The following is a 22,270-nucleotide window of genomic DNA, read 5'->3' as shown; positions in this document are numbered from 1 at the left end:
GCACTTTCATTGTGGCAAAGGGGTTAGGTTAAGAAATTGGCATGGGGGGGGCGCCGTTTCAGTTTTCGCCTCTGGCACCAGAAAGGCTACGGGCACCCCTGCCCGTAGAGGACCCTCGCTGTACATGTATGGTGCTGGTGGATGTGACTTAGGGACCAGCGCCATACATGTACAGCGGGCTGATAAGGCGGGTGCATGAGCTGCGCCTGCCCGATCAGCGACACGGACCCGGCAGTCACTGACAGCCGGGCTGCATATGCCTGCATTGGTGAAAACACAGATGCCAGAGTATTAACCTCTTGACTGCATCTTTTGACGGTGGCATGCAGAGGGTTTGCGGAGGGTAATGGTGCCCACCACCTCTCCATCAGGTCCCCGCGCTGCAGTGACGAGGACCCAATGGCAGAGAAGACAGCCCGATGCCTTCCATAGTCATCGGGGCTTGCCTTCTATGGAACCCTGTGAGATCCAGGCAGGCTGTCAGCATACAAGCTGACAGTCAATGCATTACAATACAGGATGTATTGTCATACATTGCAGAGGGGATCAGACCCCAGAACTTGAAGTCCTAGAGTGGTAGAAAAATAAAAAGTAAAAAAAAAGTGTATTGGCGCGTCCATAATGACCAGCTCTATAAAAATATCGCATGATCCACCCCCTCACCTGAACGCCGTAGAAAAAAATAAAATAAAAACTGTGCTAAAACAATCTTTTTTTTTGGTCGCCTTACACCACAAAAATCGCAATACCAAGCAATCAAAAAGGTGTATGCCCCCCAAAATAGTACCAAACTGTCACCTCATGATCCGGGCAACTCTGATTGGATCGCGCTCACAGCCAGGGAGAAGGATGCAGCATACGGGTAGGCTACCCGACACTGCTAGATTGGAATGTGTATTTCCCTTTAAGCCAGTCAGGCCGGTTATCGGCAATCCTTGTCACAGCCAGCAGAGGGAGCCCCCAGTTCAGTATAAATAGGCTAGGGCCTAGCTCAGGAAGGCAGAAGTTTCTAGACTCAGTGCTGAGAGGGTAGAGAAAGCCCTGTAACCGGGTTCCAGTTCTGAGGAGAAGGTTCCCCTCCTGAGTCCGTATTCATAGAAGTAAGAAGGGCATAGTTAAACAGCCTGAAGACCCAGAATACAACAGAAGGCGAGTCTAATCAGCAAGAGGTACTCAAGGTAACAGAGGAGGTATTTGATAAAGACAGATTCAAGGATACGCCAGAGTTAGGGCATCAGACCTTGGAGAATAAGTCACATGTTTCAGGATCAGTCAGGAATAGAGTGCAAGCCTCCTGTACTACAAGTCCTGTGTTTAACCCTCTGCAAATCACCTTGCTACAGCCGGCCTGTCTGTAACTCCTATAAACCAACTGTCTTCAAGGGAACTGCGTTTCCACCTATGTCCATGCATGATTATTGCTTTAAACCAGTAAAGTTCCAGTTTTTGGTTGGCTATCACGTGGTAACTTCATTACTCCACATAACATTACACAGCGTGTCACCGTTTAACTGACACTGGCGTCACGAACATTAATCACCTGCCTGTTCCAGTATCTGCCCAGATTGAAGACGACAGTGAATCCCAGGTTAGTGGGTTGCCCTGCACTACAAAGCCCAGCATACACTACTGACCCCCCTGGGACACTGCATCGCTCTTTTTGGCGTCACGAACAGGATCCGCATACTTCTGAAGTGCAGAGAAGTGTGAACTGTGTGCTTTAACTATTCCACCACCGTATTGCAAAGACTGTAACCTTTATTCCCAAATCTGTGGATTACAATTGTGCCTGGGAGGAATCGGAGGCGCTGTGCTGTGTTGCGCTACCCCCAGGAAAAGAAAATCGTGGTTGTGGATTATAATTCATTAACTCCTCACCAACCCTGCTTGCTGTCAGGGAATGGTGATCAAGATGGCCACCAGCCGCCTGGAGTAAAGTTTCCCGCGCTGCTGAGGACCTTCGTGGGCGGATCCCTTCAAGGACACCGAAAAGCCCGCCCCTCTTCATCATCGCACCGCCGCGGCCCTGTTCCCTCTACGTCATCGCGGTCGCAGGAAGTCCGGAGTCTCTCGAGATTTGGCCTGCGCACACCCGGCGATACCGGTAAGAACTTGTATCCGGAGGGAAGGGGATTGTTCCGGCCCCTTTAGTCACCAGCGGCCACCTCGTAATAAGTTAACATGTCAGATCCGGGAGTTGCCGAGCGGCCGGACCCGGGAGAGCTTGCGGCTCCTAATCATCCTATAGCCCCCAGCATGATGCCCTTTACCATGCCTTACTATTTTGGGGCCCCATGGTTTCCCCGCTATAACGGAGAGGCCCATACCCTAAGAGACTTTAAAGAAAAGTTGCTGGCCTTATTCAAACTGTACCCCATAAATGCCGATCAGCAAATGGAAATCTTGCTAGCGCAACTGGAGGGGGCTGCCCGCAGAGAGGTATTATCCTGGCCTGCTGCTGAAAGGAGTACTCTGGAGCAGATATTCACCCGCCTCAGGGCCACTTTTGAAACGAGGACTGCCTCAGAGGTAAAGATGCACTTCTTTGGCAAGAAACAAAAGTCCGGTGAGTCCCTCCGTTACTATGCCCTATCACTTCAGGAGGCTTTGGGGGCTGTAATCCAGATAGATCCCAGGGAGGCTGATAGTCAAGACCAGACCCTGAGGGAACAATTTATCACAGGGGTGTCTAGTGAGCAAATAAGGACTCAATTAAAAATGCTGTCAGCCCAACACCCCAGCAGTACCTTTCTGGATTTTAAAGAACTGGCTATAAAAATTCTGGGGTCAGCAGTATCCACAGAGTTGAGCACACCACCTGAGTTATCAGCCTGCAGGTCAAAACCGCTTATCATTAACCAAGCTGAGGCCGGTCAAGCTGTTCAAGCTACAGCTACTGATACTATCGCCATGCTGACAGAGCAAGTAAATCACCTCACTAAAAGCCTAGAGAGACTGTGCAGAAAAATGGAGGAATGGGAAAAACCCATAATGTCAGGAGAAGAGTTCCTGTCACCTCCTAAGCCGTTCCCACCTCCATACCAAGAGACTCACCCCAGGGATCCTGGGAGGCGCAATAGGGATCGCAAGCGGCCCGTGTGTACATACTGCAAAAAGGTGGGACACACAGAATCCACGTGCTGGCAGTTAAACGGGCAACCCCTGAGGCTGAGGACCACCCCTCGGGAGGTAGAACACTAGGTCCAAAGGATCCAAATTGGATGCCACGGTATGTAGGATCCCATCCTAAAATCAATGTAGAGATCAACGGGGTCTCCTTTGAAGCCCTATTAGATACTGGGTCTCAGGTCACTACTATTCAGCTGCCCGCCTTTGAAAGATTCTGGGACACCAACCAATTGACCCAGCCGCCTGAATCCTGGGTAGAGATTATCGCCAGCAATGGCAAACCAGTAAAGATTCATGGATACTGGGAACACACCCTGCAGGTGGGAGAAGTAACCTTACCTCAACAGGGGGTGATAGTAGTACAGGCCGGCGACAGAGGAGGACATCCTGTCATTCTAGGCACCAATGTCTTCAAAAACTGTTATGCAGAAATACTTGCCGTATTACACCAGACTCTGCCCACTGCTTCCTCTGCATCCAAGAGGGTGATTCAAAAGACTATCACTGTGTTAAGTGCCCAGCAGAGGTTTGCTAACGGGAAAGGAGAAATTTGTACTGCCAGGATCCGTGATAATAAGCCTGTGACTTTGCCTCCTAATTCCCAAACTCTCTTATGGTGTCGTGCTGTCCTGGGAGTCCAAGGCCAAGATTATCCAGCCCTGGTGGAACCAATCCAGATGGAGAACTACCCTTATGTGAGAGCTGCCAAGTGCCTGGTGAACGTCTCCCAAGGTAAAGTACCTGTCCGTCTGATTAACCTGAGTGATCATCCTGTTGCGCTTGCTAAGCATTACCCTGTTGCCCAGCTTTCTCAGGTGTTCTTCCAAGACATCATCCGTCTTCCAGTGGCAGAAAAGCCGCCAGCTGCAGTCAGCGGATGTCCGCCGGTGCCCCAGTCACAAGTGCCCTGGTGGGAAGAGCTCCATGTCGGGGACGAGGCTACCCCCCAACGTCAACAAGAAGGGATACTACAGCTTGTCAAAGAGCACCACCAGGCCTTCAGTAAACATGCTACTGATTATGGAGAGGTTAGTGCCATACAACACACCATACCTACTGGCTCTCATCCTCCTATCAAGGAGAGGTACAGACCCTTACCGCCTACTTCCTATCAGACTGTAAAGGAAATGATCCAAGAGATGAAAGACTCTAATGTAATCCGGGACAGTCGTAGCCCGTGGGCAGCACCCCTGGTCCTTGTAAAGAAGAAGGATGGTGGTATCCGTTTCTGCGTGGACTATAGAAAAATTAACCAAATAACCCACAAAGACGCGTACCCACTGCCCCGCATTGAGGAGTCACTAACTGCTCTGGGCTCCGCTGCCTATTTCTCCACATTGGACTTGACCAGTGGCTACTGGCAAGTACCCATGGCCCCGGCAGATAGGGAAAAGACTGCTTTCACCACTCCCATGGGCCTGTTCGAATTCAATTGTATGCCGTTCGGGTTATGTAATGCCCCAGGAACTTTCCAGAGACTAATGGAGCGGTGTTTGGGTCACAAAAACTTCGAAACAGTGCTGCTGTATCTAGATGACGTCATTGTGTACTCAAAAACATATGAAGACCATCTGAAACACTTAGCAGAGGTCTTTGAAATCCTTATCAAATATGGCCTGAAGGTAAAGCCATCCAAGTGCCACTTGCTCAAACCTGCGGTAAAATACCTGGGGCATGTGGTAAGCGGAGAGGGCGTACAACCTGACCCTGATAAGTTAGCGGCTGTCCGTAACTGGCCGGTCCCCACTACCGTCAAAGAGGTGAGGGGTTTTCTTGGTTTTGCCGGCTACTATAGACGTTTTATCCCCCATTTTGTTCAAATAGCCGATCCTATCCAGGAACTCTTGAGGGGGCAGCCCAAGAAAAGTCCTAGAACTCCAGTGCCCATTGAGTGGAATGAAGAAAGAGAGATAGCGTTCCAGTTGTTAAAAAAAAACTGACCGAGCCTCCCGTGTTAGGTTATCCAGACTACAGCAAGCCCTTCCATCTGTATACTGATGCTAGCAAGCGAGGCCTGGGGGCTGTGTTAGCCCAGATCCAAGAGGGAAAAGAAAGAGTGATAGCTTATGCAAGCCGCTCCCTGAAAGGAGCTGAGAAAAATGACCAGAATTATAGTTCCTTCAAACTAGAGTTCCTGGCATTAGTGTGGGCAGTGACGGAGAAATTCAAAGATTATCTAGCCGCTACCCCATTCATTGCATTCACTGATAATAACCCTCTGGCACATCTAAATACAGCTAAATTGGGGGCTTTGGAGCAAAGATGGGCCTCTCGCCTCGCCAACTATGATTTCTCTGTAAAATATCGTGCTGGACGTACTAATGACAATGACGTCAAGACTACAGCCGAACTGTTCTGGAAACACTTCCTCCTGCCCTACGGTTGTCCAGAAAAGATCCTCACCGATCAAGGTCCTGCTTTTGAGTCCCATCTGTTCCATGAACTGTGCCGCCTGCACAACTGTAAGAAGATCCGGACGACGGCCTACCATCCGCAAGGTAATGGATTATGTGAAAAAATGAATCAGACCTTGATAGAGATGCTGAGGACCGTGCCTCCTGAAACCAGGGGAGATTGGCCTAATCTGTTGCCACAGCTCATGTTCACGTACAATCATACCATACACTGTTCCACCGGGTATACCCCCTTTTATTTGATGTTTGGGCGCCAAGGGTTATTGCCTGCTGACCACTCCTTGGACGTACTCGTACCTGATTGCATCAACCCATTACCTAATACCGACTGGGTTGCTGAACACCAAAGGCGATTGAATACGGCCCAAGCTATTGTTCAGGAACGTATGGACTATGCTAGAGACCGGCAGCAGAGAGACTATGACCAAGCAGCCCATGCAGCACCCTTGACAATAGGGGCTGTGGTATGGTTAAAAAATAACCGCCGTACCAGTAAACTGGACAGTAAATGGGAGCAAAGTCCCTATGTTGTCACTGCAATCCCAAATGTTGGAACTCACACTTATGAGATCACCCGGGAAGGCAGGGGATCCCAAATTGTACACCGAAACCGGTTAAAGCTCTGCCTGACACCAGAACCCAGTGCCGAGAGTTCTATATCTGAACCCCCTGTGTCAGAGTCATCAATACAGCCCGAGGTTCCTATGCAGGCTGTCCGTAATCTAAGGTATGACGCTGATCCCATGCATTGGCTTCTGACACCATGGTTGAACTTGTTGGTGCCCGCTCCGGCACCTACAGTACCTTTACTTCCAGAAGAGCCGGTTCAAGATGCCCCGGATCCAGTTCCCCCTCTAGTGGATCCTGTTGTTCCTGACCAAGGTCTCACGGATGGAGATCCTCCTGTTGCTCCTCTCTCTTCTACCTCGGTGCTAAGGGAAGAGGAAACCCCTGTGTTGAGAAGGTCCACCCGGATGACCAGGGGACGTCCGCCAGTCCATTTAGGAGACTTTGACTATGCTGGTGGTGTCTCCTCCCGAACAGTTGTTACTAGAAATAGCCTGCTTGACGTTTGTGCGCAAGAATGGACTCCTCCACGTGAGCCCTTGCCTGTTCTACACCCATGGGGAAACCCTGTGTAGTTCCTTATTATACTTCAGTCAAGAAAAATAGACTAACCTGGTTCACCTTAAGTCCGCTGTGCCAGGTCAGCGGCCGTGCCTAAGAAGAAAGAAGACGCCCTTTTTCTTGCGTCATTTGTTCATCAAGTCGCAAATGTTATATTTTTGTGTGAAATAGTTGTTTATCATATTTATAATGTAATGTTTAAATTATGCATCAGCTTATGTTGGTTCAGGCATGTGTGTGAGTACGAGGCCTTACTCACGTTAAAGTCTGGGGGTGTGCAGCATACGGGTAGGCTACCCGACACTGCTAGATTGGAATGTGTATTTCCCTTTAAGCCAGTCAGGCCGGTTATCGGCAATCCTTGTCACAGCCAGCAGAGGGAGCCCCCAGTTCAATATAAATAGGCTAGGGCCTAGCTCAGGAAGGCAGAAGTTTCTAGACTCAGTGCTGAGAGGGTAGAGAAAGCCCTGTAACCGGGTTCCAGTTCTGAGGAGAAGGTTCCCCTCCTGAGTCCGTATTCATAGAAGTAAGAAGGGCATAGTTAAACAGCCTGAAGACCCAGAATACAACAGAAGGCGAGCCTAATCAGCAAGAGGTACTCAAGGTAACAGAGGAGGTATTTGATAAAGACAGATTCAAGGATACGCCAGAGTTAGGGCATCAGACCTTTGAGAATAAGTCACATGTTTCAGGATCAGTCAGGAATAGAGTGCAAGCCTCCTGTACTACAAGTCCTGTGTTTAACCCTCTGCAAATCACCTTGCTACAGCCGGCCTGTCTGTAACTCCTATAAACCAACTGTCTTCAAGGGAACTGCGTTTCCACCTATGTCCATGCATGATTATTGCTTTAAACCAGTAAAGTTCCAGTTTTTGGTTGGCTATCACGTGGTAACTTCATTATTCCACATAACATTACACGGCGTGTCACCGTTTAACTGACACTGGCATCACGAACATTAATCACCTGCCTGTTCCAGTATCTGCCCAGATTGAAGACGACAGTAAATCCCAGGTTAGTGGGTTGCCCTGCACTACAAAGCCCAGCATACACTACTGACCCCCCTGGGACACTGCAAGGAGACACCCACTTAGGAAAACTCAATCTCCTCCTCCCTGTTCTGATACTGCTCATTATAATACAAGGTGCCAAAATCAATGGGGGGGCCACTTCGGACGAATGTGGGGGGGAGGGGGTTAAAAAAAACACAAGAAAAAAACAGCGATGGCATAAGTGGGGGCCGTCCTATAAGTGGGGGCCGTCCTAACACCCTAATTAGACTTTTTGAAAACTGATGAAAGGTCCTCCTTAAAGTGAAAAATGTCAGGGTCCTGAAGGTGGTAAGAGTCCTTCAAACATTTTTCACACAACAGAAGTTAAACTAACTGGTCTATAATTACCGTGGAGGACTTAGATCCTTTTTTGAATATGGGCACCACATTTGCCTTGCACCAATCACTTGGCACTGTACCAGTACCTAGAGAATCTGTAAAAATTATAAACAGGGGCACAGCAATGACTGAACTGAGTTCTTTAAGAATTCTTGGGTGCAATTCATCTGGACCCGGAGCCTTGTTCACATTTAACTTATTTAACCACTTCCCGAACACCTATTGACTATAAACGTCCTTGGGCGGTCGGTTTATCTCTGAATGGACGTTCTGGAACGTCCATTCAGAGATCGCAGCTGCACGCTAATCGTGCAGCTGCAGATGGGGTTGCCCGCTGTCAGTGACAGCAGGGCAACCCTTAGAGAAGGCAGGGACAGAACACTGAGCACTGTGTATACAGAGCAGGAAGCGCTAAATGTGAAGTTAAATGTCCCCCAGAGGTCTTGTATGACCTTATGGGGGACGAAAAGTGTAAAAAAAAAATATATATATAATATGTTGAAATAAAAAAAAAAAATTCAGATAAAAAAAAAAAAATTTCCCCAAGTAAGGAATAAAAAATAAGTTAAAAATAGAAAAAAAAATAGACATATTTGGTATTGCCACATCCATGACGGTTGGCTCTATAAATATATTACATGATCTACCCAGTCCGATAAACACCATAAAAATAAATAAATTTAAAAAAATGTAAAAAAAGCCATTTTTGTCACCTTACATCACAAGAAGTGCAACACCAAGTGGTCAAAAAGGCGTATGTCCCACAAAATGGTACCAATAAAACCATCACTACATTCCGCAAAAAATGTGCCCTTACATAATAAAATCGCTCAAAAAAAAAATATATAGCTCTTAGAACATGGACACATTAAAACATAATTTTTGGTTTCAAAAATGCTATTATTGTGTAAAACTTAAATAAATAAGAAAAAGTATACATATTAGGTATCGCCACGTCCGTAATGATCTGCTCTATAAAAATGTTTCATGACTTAACCCCTCAGATGAACGCTGTAAAAATAAATAAATAAAAACTGTGCTAAAACAACCAATTTTTTGGTCACCTTGCCCCATAAAGTGTTATAATGAATGATCAAAAAAATCATATGTACCCCAAAATGGTACCAATAAAACTGGCACCTTATCCCCTAGTTTCCAAAATGGGGTCACTTTTTGGGAGTTTCTACTGTAAGGGTGCATCAGGGGGGCTTTAAATGGGATATGGCATCTAAAAAACCAGTTCAGCAAAATCTGCCTTCCAAAAACCATGTGGCGCTCCTTTTCTTCTGCTCCCTGCCGTGCGCCCTTACATCAATTTACGACCACATGTGGGGTGTTTCTGAAAACAGCAGAATCAGGGTAATAAATATTAAGTTTTGTTTGGCTGTTAACCCTCAATGTGTTAAAGAAAAGAATTGATTAAAATGGAAAATCTGCCCAAAAAGTGAAATTTAAAAGTTTGATTTCAGTTTTCCTTTAATTCTTGTGAAACGCCTAAAGGGTTAAAAACGTTTATAAAATCAGTTTTAAGTAACTTGAGGGGTGTAGTTTCTACAAGGGGGTCATTTATGGGGGGCATCCATTATGTAGGCCCCACAAAGTGACTTCAGACCTAAACTGGTCCTTACAAAGTGGGTTTTGGCAATTTTCTTAATTTTAGGAATTGCTTCAAAAATTCGAAGCCTTCTAACGTCCTAAAAAAAAAAAAGACATTTCCAAAATGATGCCAACATAAAGTAGACATATGAGGAATGTTAAGCAATAAATATTTTATGAGGTATCACTTACTGTTTTAAAAGCCCCAAAAAATTTTGGGGGAAAATTGCGAATTTTTAGAAATTTGGGATTTTGTCATAAATAAAGGTGAACTATAGGGACTCAAATTTACCACTATCATGAAGTACAATGTGTCACAAGAAAACAGTCTCAGAATGGCTTGGATAAGTAAAAGTGTTCCAAAGTTATTACCACATAAAGAGAGATTTGTCAGATAAATTAGGTGTGGCCAGGAAGGGGGCAAATGGCCTGGATGTGAAGTGGCTAACTTATCTTGGACCATATCTACAGTTAGCCAATTGAGTATATTACTGGATGTATTAACAGCCCCAGCACCACAGATATCAGCTCCTTTCTCTTCTTTTGTATATACACAGCTAAAAAAACATTTAGTAACTCTGCCTTTTCCTTATCTTCAGTGACTACCCCCCCCCCCCATTACCATTATTTAGGGACCTACCTGCTCAGACCTTGGTTTTTTAGCATTTATATATTTAACCCCTTAAGGACTAGCGCGGTACATGTGACGGGAACCCGATTGCAGGGAAGGCAGCCCAATGCCTTCCTTGTGCATGGCGGCTGCTTTCCATGACAGTCTGTGAGATCCAGCCCTCTGGATCTCACAGGCAAGCAGGCTGAAGTGTATTACAGTGTGTAATACACTTACAGGCAATGCATTACAATACAGAAGTTACAATGCATTGTAAAGGGGATCAGACACCCAAAAGTAAAAGTCCCAGAGTGGGAAAAAAAAATAAAGTGTAAAAAATAAAGTTTTACAAAAAAGTTCCAAGAAAAAAAAATAAAAAATAAAAAGTCCCTTTCACAAAAAAACGAAATAAAAGTATATAAAATAGTAAAAAAAAAAAAAAGTGGACATATTAGGTATCACCGCGTCTGGATCGACCAGCTCTATAAAAATATCACATGACCTAACCCCTCAGGTGAACACCATAAACAAATTAAATAAAAACTGTGCTAAAAAAAGCTAAATAATACTAATCCCGCAAAAAATGAGCCCCTACTAAAGACAATCGCCCAAAAATTTTTTAAAATATATGGCTCTCAAAATATGGAAGCACTAAAACATGATTTTTTCCAAAAATGCTTTATGTAAAACTGAAACAAGCAACCCCAAATAAGTATTCATATTTGGTATTGTCGCCTCCATAACAACTTGCTCTATAAAAATAACACATGATCTAACCTGTCAGATGAACATTGTAAATAAAAAAACTGTGCCAAAACAGCTATTTCTTGTTACCTTGCCTCACAAAAATATAGATCAATATAGATGTAATATAGAGCAACCAAAATTCATATGTACCCTAAAATAGTACTAACAAAACTTCCACCTTATCCGGTAGTTTCCAAAATGGGGTAATTTTTTGGGAGTTTCTACTCTAGGGGTACATCAGAGGGAAAAAAATGGATTAAAATGGAAAATCTGCCAAAAAAGTGAAATTCTGAAATTTCATCTCCAATTTCCATAAATTGATGTGGAATACCTAAAGGGTTAACAAAGTTTGTAAAATCAGTTTTGAATACATTGAGGGGTGTAGTTTCTAAAATGGGGTCATTTTTTAGTGACTTCAGTCCTGAACTGTTCCTTACAAAATGGGGTTTGGAAAGTTTCAGAAAAATGTAAAGATTTGCTTCGAAACCTCTAAGCCTTCTAACGTCCCCCCAAAATAAAATGGCCTTCACAAAATGATCCAAACATTTAGTAGACATATGGGGAATGTAAAGTAATAACTATTTATGAAAGTATTACTATCTATTATAAAAGTTGAGAAATTGAAATTTTAATTTTGTATTTTTTTATAAATAAAAAAATGAAATTTTTTTACTCAAATTTACCAGTGTCATGAAGTACAATATGTGACAAGAAAACAATCTCAGAATGGCCTGGATAAGTAAAAGTATTTTAAAGTTATCACCACATAAAATTACACATGTCAGATTTGCATAAAATGGCCTGATCCTTAAAGGGGTTATCAGAGTTAATAAAAAAAAAAAAACACTTAAAATCCATCAGGATATACATATAATTTGGTTAGGCTAGATTTCATCAAGTTAAAACCCATATTTACACCTTTTCATGGTTCTGTTATTGCTGTGTTTACATGCTGAGGGGGCGTGTACCGACAAAGCCTGAGCTCTGCCTCATGATTATTTCTGGGCGTGAACAACCTGACCTTCCCCTCACCCTGCTCTGCACTTTGCAAAAAAAAATAAAAAATACACACACATGACAAGCGGATAGACGGATCCATCCTTTCGGTGCATTCGTAGATGGATACCTTCTTGCAATGCATTTCTAGACGGATCCGCACACGGATTAGTCTACAAATGTTGTCAGTTGACAAACCGATCGGCAGATCCGGCAGGCAGCTCCGACTACGGAACTGCCTGCCGGATCACACTAAGGCTCCATTCACACGTCCGTGGTGTGTTGCGGACCCGCAAATTGCGGATCTGCAACACACCCGCCCGGCACCCCTATAGAAATGCCTATTCTTGTCCGCAAGCTGCGGACAAGAATAGGACATGTTCTATCTTTTGCGGAGCTGCGCACCTGAAGATCGGGGCCGCGCTCCGCAAATGCGGATGCGGACAGTACACTGTGTGCTGACCGCATCCATTCCGTCACCATAGAAAATGAATGGGTCCGCACCCGTTCCGCAAAATTGCGGAACGAATGCGGACCCATTTGCGGATGTGTGAATAGAGCCTAAGGGTTCTGTCACACTAGAGGCAGGATCGATCCAACGCTATTTGGCCGTGCCGCTGGTCTGCCGCTCTGTCCCCATTGACTATAAAGGGGACGGTGGTGGAGCTACGGCGCAGCACGGCAGTGCACATCGAGCGGCCGCTTAACTAAAAGTACTGGATTTCCGACTTTTTAGGGTACTTTCACACTAGCGTTAGTGTGATCCGGCAGGCAGTTCCATCGTCAGAGCTGCCTGCCGGATCCGCCGATCAGTGTGACAACTGACAGCATTTGGAGACGGATCCAGGTGCAGATCCGTCTAGAAATGCATAGCAATAACGGATCTGTCTATCCGCTTGTCATGCGGATGGATGGATCCCTCTGTCAGTCTTTTTCACAGTTTTCATGGTCTGTGCATGCGCAGACCAGAAAGACGGATCCGTCCTTCAGTTGTTTTGCAACGTCGGATCCGCAAGGCAGCTCCGTCGTCGGAGCTGCGTGCCTGCTGGATCCGCCGATCAGTGTGACAACTGACAGCATTTGTAGACGGATCCAGGTGCGGATCCGTCTTGAAGAGGGAATTGGCTAATTGTTTGGTCCCTTATACACATATTTTACCTGACCCCCCCCCCCACCTCCTATAAATAAACAAACGACACTACTCCTCGGATTTAATCAGCCACAGCAGCCGTTTATTGAATAAATACATAACATAATTAACTTAACAATAAATTAACCAATGACGAGGGAGGTTCTAGAAGCCCCAATAGCCTCATAAACACCGGGAAAAACCTGCGACTCCATCTTGCCCCCAGCCGTTGAACCCAGCTTGGAGGCAGCAACTGATGGACACCTAGTTCGTTAATCCCAGCAGCTCCATGAGAGTCCAGCCCCTCCCGCGGGGCCCTCCCATCCTCAGATACCACCATATTTTTCCACTTCAAGGACCTCCCCCGCCTCCACGACGGCCGCGACAAAAAACACCTGACTTACAACCCTGCCCTGAATCCCTATTCAACCAACCCCCTTTCCCAAATATCACCTCCCTCCTCCCCACTACCTCTTTTTATTAACATTACATTTTTTTTTTTTTAAAACAACCACAATAACTAGGGTCGGGAGGGTGGGCGTTCGCTTCCTCCTGGCCGAATGCCACTGACCCCGCCTCCACCTCCGCTATGACCACTAGCCACCCCCCCCGTTCGCATGGCGACACGCGCCCTTTTCTAAATCCCTGCCTCCGTACCTTAACCCCTGTCACGAACTATGGATCCGATCTCTCCGGATCCCACAGCTATGACGTCGTGGTCTGTGACGGAGTCTGCGCACACACAGAGACCTCACGTGACCGGGGTATTACCATTCGGCCTCGTTCACACTTCAGTGTTTAGTCAGTGATTTCCATCAGTGATTTGTGAGCCAAAACCAGGTGCAACTCTAAACACAGAACAGGAGCAGATCTTTCCCTTCTACCTCATGTCTGTGGAGGCTCCACTTCTGGTTTTGGCTCACAAATCACTGATGGAAATCACTGACCAAACACTGAAGTGTGAACGAGGCCTTCGGCTAACACCCCCCACTACACTTTGGTAACTGCCACCACGTGGGTTCCCGGTCCACGAGCCGACTATCCGGGTCATTCACTATCACACAGATCAGTGGATGAACCGGATATCACTTACTGACCAACCGCAGTCAATCACCCCCAGCTACAATTCCTAAATGCAATTTAACTAACTACCTGGTAACGTCTCTTCAAGGCAAGGTACGTTGTTCAGCAGCTTAGTATATGGAAGACTTGGCTATTTAGATTTTATAATCTTTAATAAGCGGTAAAAAGCAGTGCATACAAGTCTAATGAAAATGACTATAAATCTACAGAATAATAATAACAATATAAATAATCACGACAGTTCAAATGAAAGGGAAAAAGATGAAAGAATACTTAGTTTCTCTGGAGGGTTTCAGATGGTCGTTCATATGTCCTTTTTGAATCCTTGCAAACCCCTTTTCAGTATGTATCAGGGGAGACCCTCAAAGTTCTTCTGATACCGGGATATGCCGTCAATGTCCAATTAAGTGTCTGGTGATGTTCCATGGGTCTCTCTCCTCTGTCCTTGTGCACAGATTTTTATGAACTCTCCCATGGGCAGGAGACTTACTTCTGTCAGCCAATGGCAGCAGAGTGACTGTCAATCCTAGGGATTGGCCTCCAAGTGTTTTATGACCCCATCAAAGTTCAGTTCCTACAATGAGGATTATACTTAAGCCCGTATCTCCCTGATACATCGGCATATTTTTATACAGAATACATATTTGCGATCCTTATTTATTTACATACAGAATCAGACCACACACGGTAATGCTGGGACCTGTAGTTCTTCTAACACCCATAGGTCAGCTACAGAATCACATCCTCTAGTCATATTTGATACCCAATTAACCACAATACTCTGTAGAGCCTGGATCTGGTGTCAGAAAGGGCATAAGTTGATTCATAAATGAAATATGAAAGTGGACTGGTTTTATGCCCAGAGCTAATTAAGGGCTATTAGCTCTCCTCAAACCAGACCTGGAAATTAATGACGTCACGCTCCAGCCAGGCTTGACAGCGAGCTGATCTTATCTTAAAGGACAGGATGAGCTGGGCCTGGTATAGCCTTTATGACCTTTTATAGCTGGCCTCACAGAGTAGTGGTAATAAAAGTGTCCATCTATATCATAGGTGACCCAGGCTTCAGGAAGATGAGAGTTCACAGTTTTTTTACATAGGCCAGAAGCATATAAGATGGCTACCCAGAGGAATTATGTATGTATGCCGGCACAACCCCTACCTCACCTGTCCCCTCACACCCAAAACCCTCTTCATGAGCGGCCTCCCCTTACTGCTCCGCTTCTTGTCCGGCCTAACTTGAAGAGGGAATTGGCTAATTGTTCGGTTCCTTATACACATATTTTACCTGACTCGCTCCCCACCTCCTATAAATAAACAAACAACACTACTGCTCAGGTTTTTAATCAGCCACAGCAGCCGTTTATTGAATAAATACATAACATAATTAACTTAACAATAAATTAACCAATGACGAGGGAGGTCCTAGAAGCCCCAATAGCTTCATAAACACCGGGAAAAACCTGCGACTCCATCTTGCCCCCAGCCGTTGAACCCAGCTCGGAGGCAGCAACTGATGGACGCCTAGTTCGTTAATCCCAGCAGCTCCATGAGAGTCCAGCCCCTCCCGCGGGGCCCTCCCATCCTCAGATACCACCATATTTTTCCACTTCAAGGACCTCCCCCGCCTCCAAGAACGCGCAGATCGACTTCCTCAAGCCTGCGCGTCCCTCCACATCCGTAACGCTATCTCCACTCCATTCTGGATCCCCAAAGACCACAAATCCGTCCCCACCGCATTCAAATGCACCCCATCCATTCTCCAAAATGCACCAACTCCCTTTTCTAACTCTTAATGACGCACCACCACAGCCCCATTCTTTGCCATAAACTGGCCCACTGCCCTATTCACCTTTATCCGGGCCTTATTAATGCTTTCCACAGACCTTGCCTCCCTCCATGACTTACGCGGTACAATGTCCGACCAAACCGTAACCACACCGGGGAACAACGCCCAGATCCTCAGCAGGTCAAACTTCACATCCCGTATCAACTCTCTAAACGGACGCCTCCCCAAGTCATTGCCCCCAACATGGAGCACCAACACATCCGGAGGCTGATCCAACCGAGCAAACCACTGTACCTCCCGCAACACCCCCCCCCATAACATCCCTCTAACCCCTAACCACCTAACCGGAGCCACCTCTGAACTCAACCCAAGCTGTTAAGTGGGTAAGACGGTGTGGGCGGGGGGCGTTGTTGGCAAAAGTTGATGTTGAGGCGGCTTTTCGGCTGGGCTGTGGATCTGCTCTGATCGCCCCCCCAAAAACATAGGAATGTCCTAAAATCCACACCAAGGCCGCCGGAAAACCTGCAAACAAACAAAAACATAATTAACACAACCCCTACCCACTGCTCCGCAGCTACAAAAAACCCAGCCTAACATAAGATTTAAATCGTACCGACTCCCAACGCCCAATCCTCATAATTACCTCATCACTGACCCCTAATCTAGCTGCCTCAGTTGCAGCACCAATCCTAAACGAATGTCCAGAATACTCCTTATCCTGAACCCCCAAAGCCTTTAAACATTTTTTAAACACAGCCAAGAATTGAAATCTAGACAAAAACGAACCATCCTCATGTCGAAAAAACGGCAATAAATCCCTCACAATACCCAACCGATACCTCCCCACACACCGAACTGGGCACATACCACACCCAGGAACAGAAAACAATGTAAACTGTTGCCCTCTGCCCACCTGATCAGTTTTCGACCTACGAATCTGAACCATAACCCTATCTTCGCCACACTCCACATCCTCACTCATCAACCCCCCCGCACTGTTGACACTGCTGCTCACCAACTCCCCCAATCTGAAAACCCTAAACAACCCTAACTCCCATCCCGAGCTACAGACAACGCTTAACTTCTCGCCCATCTGAACCAATAAATCAAAAGACACCGGCCTCCTCCAATCTGCCACCGTACCCGCCCCCCTACGCCAGCCTTTTAAAACCTGCCGTACTAAAAAAACTTTTGTCAAATCCACCAATCCCCGCAGCCTGAACCCAAATGCCACACCTGCAATGAAACGATTCACCCTAGACACCGACCAACCCTCACTTTTCAAATGCCCCAACAACATCACCATCTTAACACCCCCATCATCCACACTTGCTCCCCAGCCACCGATCCACTTCTCCCAGATTTCCCACGCCTTACCATACTCCCTCCACGTACCAGGGCTCAGTGAATCCCTAAGCAACCCCATCACCTCTCCTCCAAGATCCCCCACAGCCATGACGGACACTCCAGACCCTCCAACTTCCGCTTCTGACGCTAGAAGCCGGAACCGATCCCACTGTGAACGAGAAAGAGAATCCGCCACAGAATTAGACACTCCAGCTGACATGCTCTGCCACTAACCACACGTTCATTGACAAGCAACGCAATACCAAAAACTGCAAAAGCCTAACCACCGGAGGAGAAAATGCCGATAAACTGTTGATAGCCTGAACTACCCCCAAATTATCACAATGAAAACGCACCTTTCCATTTTCAAACCTTTTCCCCCACAACACAACCGCCATGACAATGGGAAACAACTCTAACAATGCAATATTCTTCACCCAACCCCGTACCACCCACGACTCCGGCCACCCGCCCACACACCATTGCCCTTGACAATAAGCTCCAAAACCCACTCCCCCAGACGTGTCCGTAAATAACTCCAAAATCCGCAGTATCACAAACCTCCCCCATAACCAATGTCCGCCCATTATACTGACCCAAAAACTCTGCCCAAACCCTCAAATCCCCTTTCAACTCTTTCCGCAACCTAATGAAGTGATAAGGGGCAGACACTCCTGATGTAGTGGCGGCCAACCTTCTACAGAAAATTCTACCCATCGGCATAATCTGACATGCAAAATTAAGCTTCCCTAACAACGACTGCAGATCCCTCAACCTAATCTCCCGCCTTATGGCCTTATCAATTTCCTGCCGCAAATTCAGTAACTTGTCCTCCGGAAGCCTACACTCCATCCTCTCAATGTCTATAACGATCCCCAGGAAACACAATTCCGTCACTGGACCCACCGTCTTCTCCCTCGCTAACGGCACCCCAAAACGTGCAAAAACCGACTGCACCGAGTGCAACAACAAAGAACAGACCCGAGAATTTGCAGGCCCCAAACACAAAAAATCGTCCAAATAATGAATAACCGATGAACAACCCGAAACATCCACCACCACCCACTCCAAAAATGAGCTAAAAGTCTCAAAGTACGCACACGAGAGAGAGCACCCCATAGGTAAACACCTATCCACAAAATACTCCCCCTCGCAATAATAACCCAACAAACCCATGCTCTCCACGTGAACCGGAAGCAGCCGAAAAGCCGCCTCAACATCAACTTTTGCCAACAACGCCCCCCGCCCACACCGTCTTACCCACTTAACAGCCGCATCAAATGACGTATACACGACCCCCTGGGCTCACCCCGAAAGGACTGCCCCGCCCTAGCCGGTGCCGTCGCCTTCAACCATAACCCGATGTCCTTGTGGTCCCACCGTATATCCGACCTATCCGCCTTACGCTGCCGAAACTGCTCGTCGTAGCGGAGCCATCCCACACCGCCATACACCCGATACGCCTCCCCTATAGCATCCTGGTAACAGAACAACGCTGAACAACATTCCGGGGACCTTTCCCTAATGACACTTGCTAATATGGAAAACGTTTGTAGCCAATTAGCAAATGTGCTGGGAATCAACCTATGCAGCCGCTTCTCCTCCTCCTCCTCCTTTTTCCCCTCGTCCTTCTTACCCCTATCCAAATTAAACCGTTCCAAGGGGAGCAGGGAAATAATTTCCACATACTCCCCTTTCGAGATCTTCTCTTTTACCTCCTGCTTCAAATGGGCCCCCAAAGGGCCCTCAAAGCACACATACACTTCTCCACGCGCCCTGTCATCCAACCTCTGCCCCTCTTCCCCCCCCCCAACCTGAGTCTCCACCGACACCGACCCTCCGCACGACCCAGCCACCAGTCCTGGCAACACCCCCCACGCAGGAAATGGCGACACACCTACTGACCCCAAACTAGACAACCAACCCGCCAATCCCCCCAACAACTGCCCCAACCCATTTCCTAACTCACCCATGGCCACCCCCCCAGCACTTCCCAACGGGAAGCCCTACGCTAACAAGGGACCCCAAGTAGTCTCACCAGGCACCACGGGCGCTGTGACTCCCGCTGCCACTGATCCTGACTCCCGCTGCACAGACTCTCCTTTGGCGCTGCTCCTGGACGTTGACGTTACCTCCTCCCGGACGACTTGCACGGCCCTCTGGATGATGCCGGCAGGCCTCTGGCACGATGACACTGCTCCACCTCTGCACGGAACTTCACTGGGCCTGCACAGCTCTTCTCCCCCACTCTGTGCAGCCTGAAGCACATGGATCTCATCACACAGCTGAGTAGACCGCCCGCTAGGACCTGGACTGGGCCGATCCACCGTTCCTGGTCCTGCGTCCCCAAGCTGCAGAGAGCGGGGGAAGGGGCATCCCACTCTGCTCTGGGCCCCGCCGTGTAGTGGGATTCCTCCCGCGACGAGAGCGCCCTGCAGAAGGCTGAGCAGACCCTCTCCGCCGCGGAGGGTCCCTTGAGGGGCTCCCTACTCGGCGCCGGACCCTGGGAGTGCTTTCAGGGCTAAGGCGCGCCGGTGGGATACCCTGCCGCAGCCGGACAGCCGGCTGGAAAATGGGCTGGTCCTTAAAGGGACTCTGTCACCACTTTCTAACCCGCCCTTTTAAAACTATTGTTCTCTCCATGCCGCCCTTGTGATTACAAAGGTGTTGTTATAACATAAATTTGCCGTCTCGTTTTGATAAAAATACCTTTTATGTAACCTGTCAATCTCTTTGGATAAGGTGCCCAGGGCGTTTCTGAGGGTCTGAAGCTGCCGCCCGCCGCCGCCGTTGGTGCCCAGATCCTCCCCTGATCCTTTCAGCGCCGCCTGAATCTAATGAAATCCGCCTCCGGCTCTCACTCAGTCAGTGCCCCCTCCTCCTTTTCAAAGATCGCGCGCGTGCGCACAGGCCTGTGCCTGATGCGCCGGTGCGGACATTTAGAATCAGCCTCATTGAGCGAAGTTTCATTAGATTCAGGCGGCGCTGAAAGAATCAGGGGAGGAGCTGGGCACCAACGGCGGCGGCGGCGGGCGGCAGCATCAGACCCTCAGAAAAGCCCTGGGCACCTTATCCAAAGAGATTGACAGGTTACATAAAAGGTATTTTTATCAAAACGAGACGGCAAATTTATGTTATAACAACACCTTTGTAATCACAAGGGCGGCATGGAGAGAACAATAGTTTTAAAAGGGGGGGTTAGAAAGTGGTGACAGAGTCCCTTTAAAGGGGTTTTCTCATCTCAGACAATGGGGGCATATCGCTAAGGAACCGCACCTATGTCGAGAATGGAGCCCCGAAAGTTAAGAAGAGCGCACTAAGCATGCGCAGCCGCCCTCCATTCATTTCTATGGGGCTGCCGAAAATAGCCGAGCGCGGCATGCTCCCATTCACTTCTAAGGGAGAGGCAGGGGATTAGCACTTGGTGGTGGATGGACCCCGGGAAATCTGGGGTCCTCCAGGCACAGAGCTCCCAGCTCCATTCTCGATATAGGTGCAGGTCCCAGCGGTAGGACCCGCACCTATCAGACAATGGGGGAATATCCTAGCGATATGCCCCCATTGTCTAAGATTGGAATACCCCTTTAAGGTGGAAAATGGCAGGGTCCTTAAGGGGTTAAAGAATAATTTGGGATTTGTTTTGCTCTCTTTTGCTACCTGCTGTTCGTTTTGTATTTTTGTAAATGTTATCTCTTTTTTACAGATTTTATTAAGCCCTTTGTAAACTTCAAAAGCTACAGCTGACCCCTCAGATTTGTATTTTTGAAATGCCCTTTTTTGTTATTTCTTTCCTTTTTACAGTAGCTGTAAGCCATGGGGGAGGGGGGTTAATTTTAGCTGTTTATACTTGTTACCTAAAGGAATCCATTTTTCAGTGCAATTACTCAATGTGGATTTAAAGGTCTCCCATTTCTTAACTGATGTTCATGTTCAAGCTGACAATCCGAGCAAAACTTTGGTTGACCATTTATATTATTGCATGGTCCTGGCCGAGGACCTCTAAGAAAACTGTTGTGCCACTCTTGTGCAACCACAAAAGATCTGCAGCAGTTCACAGGGGAGGCCATCTTAAAATTGTGTACAGGCAGAAAATTGTGAGAAGATCCAGAAAACATGTAATGTCTATGGTCATCTGTAATCCTGCAATCTCCACCTTTCTCATTATAGAAGGAGAAAACATAATACTGGTGGATAAAACAAGACTGAACACAAGATCTTCACAGCCTTCTACAGATCATAGGGAACATTTCATGAGATCTTATCTCCATCTACCTGATCATCCTGAGGGACATTGTGATGTTCTTCTGAACCATCCTGTGGAAAAAGAGGACTGGGACATCTCTCCGGTGTTCTTCTCTCTTCCTCATCTGTAGGAAACACATCCAGTGACTAAATTCATTCCTTACATACAGATAATGAGAGGACGTGTGTATTTAGTCATGTATATTACCTGGTGATGTGAGGGGCTGGTGATCCTCCATCATGATGTCCTTATATTCATCTACCTGATCTTCCTGTGGGACATTGTGATGTTTTTCTGAACCATCCTGTGGAAGAAGAGGACTGGGACATCTCTCCGCTGTTCTTCTCTCTTCCTCATCTGTAGGAAACACATCCAGTGACTAAATTCATTCCTTATATACAGATAATGAGAGGATGTGTGTATTTAGTCATGTCTATTACCTGGTGATGTGAGGGGCCGGAGATCCTCCATCATGACGTCCTTGTACTGATCTTTGTGTTCTTTTAAATACTCCCACTCCTCCATGGAGAAATAGACGGTGACATCCTGACACCTTATAGGAACCTGACAACACAATGATACAGTCATCACCCAGATCCCTTCATAACGTTCCTGTATAAAGTCCCGCATGCCCAGCAGTGTCACCTCTCCAGCCAGCAGCTCAATCA

The 22,270-nt window shown here is 47.1% G+C and overlaps 1 protein-coding gene across 1 annotated transcript in view; it reads right to left on the bottom strand.

The window, feature by feature from the left end:
* LOC122940416 (zinc finger protein OZF-like) overlaps window positions 1-22,079 on the bottom strand; it is a 48,691-nt gene extending 26,612 nt beyond the window's left edge. The window contains exons 1-3 of the mRNA XM_044297089.1: window positions 22,043-22,079; window positions 21,810-21,959; window positions 21,632-21,726 (exon numbers count right to left, since the gene is read on the bottom strand). Coding sequence (XP_044153024.1) covers window positions 21,632-21,726; window positions 21,810-21,959; window positions 22,043-22,076 — 279 coding nt within the window. The 5' untranslated portion in view covers window positions 22,077-22,079. The remainder of the gene's footprint in view (window positions 1-21,631; window positions 21,727-21,809; window positions 21,960-22,042) is intronic.
* Between the last annotated feature and the right edge of the window lie 191 nt (window positions 22,080-22,270).

The sequence above is a fragment of the Bufo gargarizans genome, chromosome 6, assembly GCF_014858855.1.
Source record: "Bufo gargarizans isolate SCDJY-AF-19 chromosome 6, ASM1485885v1, whole genome shotgun sequence".
Taxonomy (NCBI): domain Eukaryota; kingdom Metazoa; phylum Chordata; class Amphibia; order Anura; family Bufonidae; genus Bufo; species Bufo gargarizans.
Note: the sequence above shows the minus strand (reverse complement) of the source record. Positions and strands in the feature narration are given on the sequence as shown.